This window comes from Notothenia rossii (genome assembly GCF_949606895.1).
Source record: "Notothenia rossii genome assembly, chromosome: 1".
NCBI classification, from domain to species: Eukaryota; Metazoa; Chordata; class Actinopteri; order Perciformes; family Nototheniidae; genus Notothenia; species Notothenia rossii.
The window spans coordinates 52,345,522-52,356,569 of record NC_136912.1 but is presented as its reverse complement, the minus strand read 5'-3'; the positions used below and the strand labels follow the sequence as shown (position 1 = coordinate 52,356,569).

At 44.1% G+C, this 11,048-nt stretch overlaps 1 protein-coding gene across 3 annotated transcripts in view; it reads left to right on the top strand.

Annotated features, from left to right (window-relative positions):
* The first annotated feature begins 94 nt into the window (after window positions 1–94).
* orc1 (origin recognition complex, subunit 1) overlaps window positions 95–11,048 on the top strand; it is a 78,025-nt gene continuing 67,071 nt past the window's right edge. For all 3 annotated transcript variants that reach the window (XM_079672226.1, XM_079672227.1, XM_079672225.1), the window contains exons 1-5: window positions 95–428; window positions 1,152–1,279; window positions 1,361–1,533; window positions 2,210–2,660; window positions 8,496–8,724. In XM_079672226.1, coding sequence (XP_079528352.1) covers window positions 334–428; window positions 1,152–1,279; window positions 1,361–1,533; window positions 2,210–2,660; window positions 8,496–8,724 — 1,076 coding nt within the window. In that variant the 5' untranslated portion in view covers window positions 95–333. The remainder of the gene's footprint in view (window positions 429–1,151; window positions 1,280–1,360; window positions 1,534–2,209; window positions 2,661–8,495; window positions 8,725–11,048) is intronic.

Genomic DNA, 11,048 nt, shown 5'->3' with positions numbered 1-11,048 from the left:
GCCGAGCCGCTCCGATTACAACGAGAGTTAGAACGAGAACGTGACGTCATATTTACATTAGACGGATCCTTTCTAGCCATAACCGTCCAGTAGCGGGCAGCATGCACTCCTTCTGATCTGCCTTGTCTTTGAAACAACGAAGAAGAAACTGCAGCCTTTGCGATTTTCGCGGGAAATCCTGTCTGCGGCGTTGTTTTCTTTTGAGGCTGTTTCTTTAAAAGCGCATCTTCTTCCTATGCGGTGTTTGAATGAAATCAAACAGAGCTATTTTACCTACATTAATTATTGCTTGTATTGTTTTATCTGAACTGCAGCAGACAGCAAGGAAACAGGATGAAGTATTTCACCCGGCTGAGAGTCAGACGAGTCTACAAGTGGCGAGGAGAGCCCATCAGTTTCAACAGGAAGTTAAAAACATGTGAATATGCGTGAGTATCTTTCAGTAGTCACGAAAGGAGAACGCTTTTCAGTCGCGAAGGAAATATTCCAATTGTTTGCTGAAGTACACGTAGGCTACCACATTGAAATACTCGTGCATTGGAAACCTTAGTGAAGTACACGCGTGTAGGGAACATGTTAAGCAGACTACTCTTTAAGCGCTTTTAGTGGTTTAATATATAATTTCTGGATGAATGTTACTGCAGCATTATTGTGTTTGTTACATTTCCCTTCTGTAGTTGTATTAGGTATTTCTAATGTTAACTTCTTTATATACTGTAACTGTTGGGTAGTTTAATCTGAAGCAATCCGTCATATTGTATAAGATGATCCTACTGTATGTTTGTAGCTCTGCTGTGATGTGAAACCACGTTCCTCAGTAGTCCCGTTTCCTGTTTCAGATTGTGATGATGCATTTTCTAGCTGATCTAAGAGGCTTTTAAAACGTTGTATAGCTTCAGCAGAATTGTCAACACATGAATGAACATTTCATCTTTTAGTTTATTGTAATAAACATATCTGGAGATAGTTTAATCTGTTTAATTGAATTATTAGTATATGCTTCATAAATGTGTTCATCACTTTAATGTTGCAGGTGATCAATGTGGAGCTCATTTTAATTGCTTAAGTACTTTAATCTGTGATAATACATACATATTTTATTTGGTGGTAATGTTTTTTAAATTAATAATGTGAATATGTTTATATCCCAGCTCTTTGGACATTAGTGTGGAGGGTCTCCCCAGGGTCACTGTCATTAAAACTGGCCAACACATCCTCATAGAGGGAGACGATGAAGACAACCCATACGTGGCCAAAGTCATCCGGCTGTATGGAGATGGTAAGAGACTCAATGCTATACTTGACTTTGTCCCCAAAGACTGTAACTGAAAATCTTTTTCTCTCTCACTTCGGGTTTCAGAGAACGGGAAACAAAAGAAAGTGGTGGTTCAGTGGTTTGTTCGTGTGTCTGAAGTGCCTTTGAGCCAGCTGAAGCTGCTGGGCAGAGAGCCCCACCCTCAGGAGATCTTCTACTACCAGGGCCGCAGCTGTGACGATGAGGTGGACGCCGAGTCCATCCTCAGATCTGTGAAGGTGACTTTTAGTGACATCTGAATAACATGAGTTTTCCTGTCATTTATTCATTGTTTTTTCTTTATGAACTGGACAAGTGTGCTTTTGTTAGGTCTTGATAACTGCAGTTCAAACAACACCAAATTATAAACATTTGAATAAACTATAATAATTAAAGAAATAAAAGCCAAAGCTAATTATCGTAGAACTAGGATTTCACTGATCATTCCTTAATTGGGTCCTTCTCAGAGTCCGATGTGACACTTATGTTTACTTAAAGGTTGATTACACTTATGTCAGACTGACACATTGAAACGACACGTCTAGCCTACTCCATTGGCTCCCTTAAGAACTCTCACATGGTTTAAAGTTAAATCTAACCAAAACAGTGGGGTTCAGTAAAAAAAGGATTGGACATTGATTGACTTTATTTTAGCTTGATCACGACCCAATTAATTATTCCCAGGATGATCCCAATCCCAAAAGCTGTGAATCTGTCCGTTGCAAGTTTGACAGTAATGTAATGCCATGCTAAATTAGTTTAATTATTAGTGTGTGTACGAGTTTATCAACACCACTGAAGTAGTTTTCTGATGTCAAATATCTTCATGGACAGGTCCTCCAAGAAGCAAGAGGGAAAATGTTTGCTTTTAAGCATTTTACACTAACCCTCTATGTGTCTGTCCTGTGTTCACAGGTACAGCGTCTGGATGGAGCAGCTCCGTTCCCAGACTCTGACCACCAAGACACCCTGTATGTGAAGCTCTCCTGGGACTCGAAAACCTTTAAGTCGGTTGACTCTGCTCGGGTGGATTCTGATCTTTCTCCAGATTCCTCCTCTTCTCCTCCTCCCTGTTCCAGATCATTCCTCCCCCCCTCAACCCCTTGCTCTCCCCCTGCAGCGACTCCAGCGTCCCGAGGCCCTGTTCGACGCGCCTTGCCCACTCAGGATCTCGCCATCATGTGCCGGGCAGCTCCCGGGGAAGTGAGATACTCCAAGGCCACCATGAGTGCAGGGAAACCCAGTACTGCAGAGGCAGAGTCAATGCACTCAGCCACCAAACGGTCTGCTTCAAAATGCCTGAGCGCCAAACGGAGGAATGTCTTTGCAAGGACGCCCGGCATTCGCAAGAAACTGGAGCTCAGCAGTGAGTGTTACATACACTGAACAAAAATATAAATGCAACACTTTTGTTTTTGCTCCCATTTTTCATGAGATGAACTCAAAGATCTAAAACATTTTCTAAATACACAAAATAACAATTTCTCTCATATTGTTCACAAATCTGAAAAAACCTTTGACAGTGAGCACTTCTCCTTTGCCGAGATAATCCATCCCACCTCACAGGTGTGGCATATCAAGATGCTGATTAGACAGCATGATTATTGCACAGGTGTGCCTTTGGCTGGCCACAATAAAAGGCCACTCTGAAATGGGCAGCTTTGCTTTATTGGGGGGGGGTCTGGGGGGGTCCGAAAACCCTAGGGTTAAACCCTAACCCTAACATGTCACCCATTGAGCATGTTTGGGATGCTCTGGATCGGCGTATACAACAGCGTGTTCCAGTTCCTTCCAATATCCAGCAACTTCGCACAGCCATTGAAGAGGAGCGGACCAACATTCCACAGGCCACAATCAACAACCTGATCAACTCTATGCGACGGAGATGTGTTGCACTGCGTGAGGCAAATGGTGGTCACACCAGATACTGACTGGTTTTCGGACCCCTCCAGACCCTGAGGCTGTGCGAAGTTGCTGGATATTGGCAGGAACTGGAACACGCTGTCGTATACGCCGATCCAGAGCATCCCAAACATGCTCAATGGGTGACATGTTAGGGTTAGGGTTAGGGTTTAACCCTAGGGTTTTCGGACCCCCCCAGACCCCCCCAATAAAGCAAAACTGCACGTTTCAGAGTGGCCTTTTATTGTGGCCAGCCTAAGGCACACCTGTGCAATAATCATGCTGTCTAATCAGCATCTTGATATGCAACACCTGTGAGGTGGGATGGATTATCTCGGCAAAGGAGAAGTGCTCACTATCACAGATTTTTTCAGATTTGTGAACAATATTAGAGAGAAATGGTTATTTTGTGTATATAGAAAATGTTTTAGATCTTTGAGTTCATCTCATGAAAAATGGGAGCAAAAACAAAAGTGTTGCATTTATATTTTTGTTCAGTGTACATACATAAATACTTGCATACACACATGCACAGGTATACATATTTAGATAAACTCATATACACAAATACATACACAAATACATGTATACACACATGCATACGCCTTCTTTGCTGGTGTTAGTATTAGCAGATTTTAGATAGTGTAATTATCAGTTTTGGCAAATGTATATCAGCCAACAGGCAGCAAGAAATTGCAACATAAAATTATATGTGATGACCTAAGCTGATCCAGCCAGAATTCAAATGGTCTATTCTCTGCTTAAAGCTAAAGTTTGTAACTTTATTACAAATAGCTCTTATCATATTTGCTAAAACGATATTATAATCCTGATAGGAGTCTAATTAAGTGTCAATCACTGTTCCTAAACTCTGATCGAACTGTTAAACTAGACGGCGCTAATCAATATGCACTCCGGGCCCGGCACCACGAGGAGGCAAAAGGGGGCATTGCCCCCTCAGTTGTCTTATTTGCCCCCTCACCTTGAGCATCATTCATCCATCAAAAAGTACAATAAATGTCACAATTATTAAATAACTTAAATAATTATTTCCCCCAATAGACGTTGCGATGTTTAGATCAGATGTGTGGGTCAAGCAACGTTTAAACAAGCCTCAACCCCAAGTGAGCTTGTAGACTAATGTTAGCGCGTGTGCTTAGCTGTAAACACAGTCGGATAGGTGACAAAAACGTCCCCGTTTTCTAGGCAAAGTCCCCGTTTTTGGTGGCCGGTACCCGGTTGAAACTCTCGAAAGTGTCCCCTTTTTTGAATGTGAGTTAAAAAACAGAGCAAGGTGAAATAAAATGTTACATGTCAGTAAAAACAGAGTAACAGTGTTGTGCCTTTTTGTAGCGTTAGCGTATTTCTTCTTCTACTACTTCTTCTTCTACCTCTACTTGCTCTTCTTCTACTACTTCTTCTACTACTACTTCTTCTTCTTCTAATTCAATGTACCTGCCCGCGAGATATTGGACAAAAGAAACTCGGCTAGTAGGTGTCAACTAAATCCATAGTATTACAACAAAAGTACTTTAAACGAGGTAAGTTACGAATGTATGTTCTCAATCGCCAAGTATGGGATTGAATATTACATCAGTTTAGATTAGATTTATTGTCCCCAGGGGGAAATTCATTTGCACAGCTCTGTTGTGGTAATCTGTATTATATAAACCGTATTGGTACAATGAGCGACATCTAGTGGCGGATTGTGGAACATTGATTTGATTTTTCTCATGGAAGTTTGACTCTAGAGACAGACCAGGGGACTTTACTTTTAATCTGTGTCTGTCCATTTGGTGTAGTGTTTTATCCAATATTACATTTGGTTTATATATTAGTCACTTTCAGATCAGAGGGTGTGTGCCAATTACAGAGGGATCACACTACTCAGCCTCCCCGGGAAAGTTTACTCTAAGGTACTCGAAAGCAGGGTCAGGCCGATTGTCGAACCTCAGATTGAGGAGGAACAATGCGGATTCCGTCCTGGTCGTGGAACAACGGATCCGCTTTTTACTCTTGCAAGGATCCTGGAGGGGGCCTGGGAGTACGCTTATCCAGTCTACATGTGTTTTGTAGACTTGGAGAAGGCGTATGACCGGGTTCCCAGGGAGTCACTGTGGGAGGTGAGGGGGTCTCTACTCAGGGCCATCCAATCTCTGTACTCCCAAAGCGAGAGCTGTGTCCGGGTCCTCGGCAGTAAGTCGGACCCATTTCAGGTGAGGGTTGGCCTCCGCCAGGGCTGCGCTTTGAAACCAATCCTGTTTGTAATATACATGGATCGGATTTCGAGGCGTAGTCGTGGGGGAGGGGGTCTGCAGTTCGGTGGACTAAGGATTGCACCACTGCTTTTTGCAGATGATGTGGTTCTGATGGCTTCATCGGACTGCGACCTTCAGCACTCACTGGATCGGTTCGCAACCGAGTGTGAAGCGGCTGGGATGAGGATCAGCACCTCCAAATCTGAGGCCATGGTTCTCAGCAGGAAACCGATGGACTGTCCACTCCAAGTAGAGAATGAGTGAAGGAGTTCAAGTATCTCAGGGTCTTGTTCTCGACTGAGGGAACAATGGAGCGTGAGATGGGTCGGAGAATCGGAGCAGCGGGAGCGGTACTGCAGTCGCTTTACCGCACCGTTGTGACGAAAAGGGAGCTGAGCCAGAAGGCAAAGCTCTGTCTAACGTGCCATTTTCGTTCCTACCCTCATCTATGGTCATGAAGGATGCGTCATGACCGATAGAACGAGATCGCGGGTACAAGCGGCCGAGATGGGTTTTATCCGCAGGGTGGCTGGTGTCTCCCTTAGGGATAAGGTGAGAAGTTCGGTCATCCGGGAGGGACTCGGAGTTGAACCGCTCCTCCTTCGTGTCGAAAGGAGCCAGTTGAGGTGGTTCGGGCACCTAGTTAGGATGCCACCTGGGCGCCTCCCTAGGGAGGTGTTCCAGGCACGTCCAGCTGGGAAGAGACCAAGGCTTAGACCTAGAGCCAGGTGGACGGATTATATCTCTTCGCTGGCCTGGGAGCGCCTTGGGATCCCCCAGTCAGAGCTGGTTGATGTGGCCAGGGAAAAGAAAGTTTGGCGCTCTCTGCTGGAACTGCTACCTCCACGACCCGACCACGGATAAGCGGGAGAAGATGGACTTTCTTATGAAATGCCAGGTTTTAGGCCTTGGTCTGAACATTCAATCCTGGAAATAAAAAATCAACCAGATACATTTTTCTAGATAGTAAGTAACATCTGTATAGGAAGACGAGTTAAGGGATAGAGGAGAAAAGGTTATGGTATAATTACAGAGCCAATTTATAAATGGAGGAAATCAATGTTAGTCTCTTAACCAAAGTGCAGCCATCTAATAATGTACTATCTGTTATTAAAGATCAGAGGAAAAGAACAGAATGAGAGGGGTAAATCTGGAATACAAATAAAGAAGCAAAGATATTGTAGAGCAGTGAGAAGGAAAAAAGCTTGGTGTGTCAATTCATTACATTGCCAGCATTTTTCGTTGTTGTGAGAAAAAGAAAAATCGCCCCCTCTGATTTTTTTAACAGCCCCCTCAGTCATTTCATCCTGGAGCCGGGCCTGATTCACTCTGCCCCAGAGTCCTGCATCGGGTCGGGTAAAAGTGATTCGGGGGTGGTATTTTTTTCAACTGGTTCGGCTCTGGGTAAAACAAAGATGCGGGTCCGATTGCGGGTGTTGCATAATAAATATATTAAAATAATAACGTAATTGTTTAAATCCTCAGATCTCTCCCCCGCGGGATCGCGCACAATCCTAACCTCTGCACCGCATCAATCTGCTGCTGAGCGTGCAACATTCAAAATGGCTGATGTGAAGGCAATGCTCGGAGAATACAGCATTGTCAATAACTCTTCCTCAAGAGCAAAATCCAACGTCTGGGAGGCTTTTGGTGTCATCCTAGATGGAGAAAAACACCCCACGCATTTTGAGCCAAATACGCAACTGCGTGTGTTAATAATTGCATGTTTTCAGCTCATAGGATGTTCAGGTCGATTTGCGGATCTTGTGCCGACGGGTCGGGTCGGTTTGCGGAACTAATTGGCATATGGGCGGGTAAATAATTTATGATAGAGTAGGCAGTTTAAAGAGCAACTTGCAGGTTAGAGACACCAGTGAATAAATGTGTAGGAAAATTATGAAACCGGCGTTAGCTACAGTTAATGTTAGCTAATGTCAGTCACATCACAACATTGTAAAGTTAGCAATCATATATCAGGCTATAACTAAAGTAGTATTGATAATATAGTAACGTTACTGGCAAGACTGTTGATACTGATCCATAACAGAAACTAATGCGCAAGTACCAGCCTTATCTCACGTTACCTAATGCAACTCCACACTACGTCTTACGGTGCTGTGTACTGGAGGGTAGACGCGAGATACGGCTGATACTTGACGATCTGGCGGAGAAAGGTTGTGGAGCCTCCGTTGATATGCCGTTGTAAATGGCTTGATGGAAAGCAGGTGTGTAGTCGGGGAGGGTGCACAGCTGATTGCAGCAGGTGAGTGGAGGTTGAGCCGGGAGGCTCCAGCCACCACGCCCACACAAACAACACAGACAGGGGGAAACAAACACAAAGTAGACGGCTGGAGCAGTACAGCCACCACAGCGTTACCTAAAGCAACTCCACACTACGTCTTACGGTGCTGTGTACTGGAGGGGAGAGAGAGAGAGAGAGCAGCGAAGGGGGGGAGAGAGATGTAATACGGTTTCCTGCTAAAGCTGTGGAGAGTATGTGCTGCACGGAGGTGGATGCACAACGCACCCAGGAACGAAAGCCAGCTCCGGTCCTTTTCCCGTGAGGGAAACTGTGGACTCGATGTCCTGATAGGCTGGAGTTTGTGTAACCTGCACAAACTCCAGCTCACCATGATTACAAATGGTGAAATGCAATGTAAAATTACCGAAAAAATACCAGCTCACTAAATCACAACCGCTCAAACCAACTACAAACTACTACCGCGGATTGGGCAGAGAACGAGTCCGAGAAAGTTGCTCCCCCATGTGACGTAATATGACGCGTTTGACGTTAAAAAAAAAACAGTTTTTAGTAGCAGAGCTCAAAACGGCTCCTTTTCCTCTGAATTCCTGCCCTTATGTCTTGTAAAACATATTAAATCCTACATTAACATTTTTAATTGTAATTTGCAGGCAAGGTTGAGCATAAATGTAGTAAAAAAAAAACCTGCAAGTTGCTCTTTAAGCATTTTCATATGTGATAGATCATTCTGCTCGTTTCTGAAATCCTGAAGTCTCGTTTTCTCTCCTGGTTTTGTCAGGTCCAGAAAATAAGTCTGTGATTGCTGAGGACCACCTCAACCAGCTGCTGGACGGGGACCCAGAGCCGGAGCTGATGTTGGCTCAGAGAATGTCGTCTTCCCCTCCTCAGGCCGTGCTGCTCAAACACAGCCTCACTCCTCTAAGGAAGAAACTGAAGCCGTCTGTCCTCCTCAACAACATGTGTCTGTCTGAGATCAACAGCTCTCCATCATCAGACCACTCCACCAGGTCAGAGTCGGCTCTCACGCAGTCACCCACAGTATATTGGAAAACAAAAAACGTGTGCACAGGACGCACGCACTAATACAGGGTGTCCGCGGGGTCTTAAAAAGTATTAAAAGTTGATAAATCAATTTAGCGAAAATTAAGGCTATTAAAAAGTATTAAACGGCATTTTCCAAGGTATTAAGAAGGTTCACAGCAACGACAACATGAAACACCCTTTAATTTACTGAAATGACATGTCGGGAAACCCCACAAGGCGGCCCCATGCATAGCGTGCGCTCTGTGTGTGGGGGGGGGGGGGGAATAAACGACTACGGTAACGGGTCCCAAGGTGGGTAGACCGGCATACGCAACGCTCTGGGGGTCCAACGGCTCCGTGTGTGCCCTATATGATCATTTTCTGATAACGATGAAAGAGCCCGCCTCCCTCTCCCCACGTCTCCTGCTGCTGCTGGGCTGTCAGAAGAGGGGGAGAAAAAGAGAGGCAGTCACCGTTTATTAAATATTATTATACAGAGAACAGAGTCGTTATCAATTTGTTTTAAAGCTCAATAAATAACAAAGAAGACCTCTGACCGGCACTTTCCTAATTTTGTACGGAAGATTTAAACTTTAACGGACATGTTGACCGGCGGAACATTTTTTTTACGGAAACTGCCGCACGGTCCCCTCGTTCCTTGGAAGAGGCGGAGAGGTGGGTGTTTTTCATCTGCTGGTGGACTACCTGAGAGATGCAGCAGGAGAACACGCCGTACACCGCGGAGAATAAACAGAAGGGCAACCATGGCAACCATGCTCCGGGGTCTTCTTCGCTGCTTTTGGTGTATTTCGGGCGGCAGCAGCGCCACTTACAGGCCTGACATATGTACTACAGCATTTCCAGCGGCCTAGTGTGAACGGACACATTAATGAATCAAATGCGTGTGAACGGAAGACTTTTTTGCGCTTGCGTATGCGTTTTACCGTATGCGTTTTACCGTATGCGTCCTCGTGGGGCCGGGGTCTAAGCCAAACTATATCCGGTCACAGAGATCTGCTATTTTAATGTAAAGTCAACACATATCGACCCTAAATATAGTCTATATTAAGAACGAGAAAAGTCATAACATATATATCCTTTTTTGTAAAAATATGACAAATGTCTGAGGGTGATGACGTCAGAGCATCGTCTTGTGTGCCAGGGCTTAGCCCCGGACAGCCCCAGCCCAATTTAACCCCTGGGTATTTGTGAGGGAGCTCCTATATTGCATTACCCCGCTGAAGCTCACCAAAGTTTAACATATTTCATAGTTCAAAGTTTTGTCAATTGTTTTGTTTATTGGTCAAATACTGGTTTCGAATGTTTTCTGAGGAGTTTTACTGGAATGAAAGAGCACAGAGTCTACAGAAGCAAAAAAGCAGCATACTGCATTAAACCTGACCTTCACAGAGAGGTTGAAGTTCATGTGGAAAGGAGTCTGTCTGCACTTTGTTTAGTTTTGCTATCTTACAATCAATATAAGAAATGTGAGGTAAAGTGTGTCGCCAATGTAACCGGTTAGAACTCAAAGTTGCGATGAGGTCTTAAAATGTATGGAAAGGGTCTTAAAAAAGGTCTTAAAAGGTATTAAATTTGACTTCAGGATTCCTGCATATACCCTGTAATAGGCGTATCCAAACACGTGCATAACGACAACACACAAGTACAGAACAGCCTGACAACCATGATATGATTCTACGTATAGCAATTTAATATAAGATAACAGCAGAACTCGTGAGTCAAAGTAATGTCCATGTGAATTAGGAGTGAACATTGTTGCGGTGCAAACTTTAAAAGACATAAACTGTAGTAAACATATGAACATTGTTGCGGTGCAAACTGTAAAAATACATAAAGGTAATAAACATATGAACATTGTTGCTGTGCAAACTTTAAAGACATAAAAGGTAATAATAACTAATTAACTTAGGAACATTATTGCGGTGCATATTTACATTTGGGGAATACGCTATGTTTCAGCGTTAATCTCACCTAATGAGCAAATCCATCCTGGGCATAATTTTGGAGACGGCCACTCAGAGATCATCCTCCACGTTTAGACGAGATCTGTATTTGTTTTTTATGTATGTCAATGCCGAGAAAGTCTTTTCGCAAAGGTATGTGGAGCCAAACGGCGTCAGAACGTCCATCGCGGCCTTGGAAAGCTGTGGGTATTCCCTCTCAACTGAAATCCAGAACTCAGCAAGCTTCTTCACATTAAAAGCTGTCTTTAATGTGCGGTCACTTGACAGTTCAGTCAGTGCGTCTTCCATGTCGGATGACAGATGACTTGCGGTCGTTACGGTAA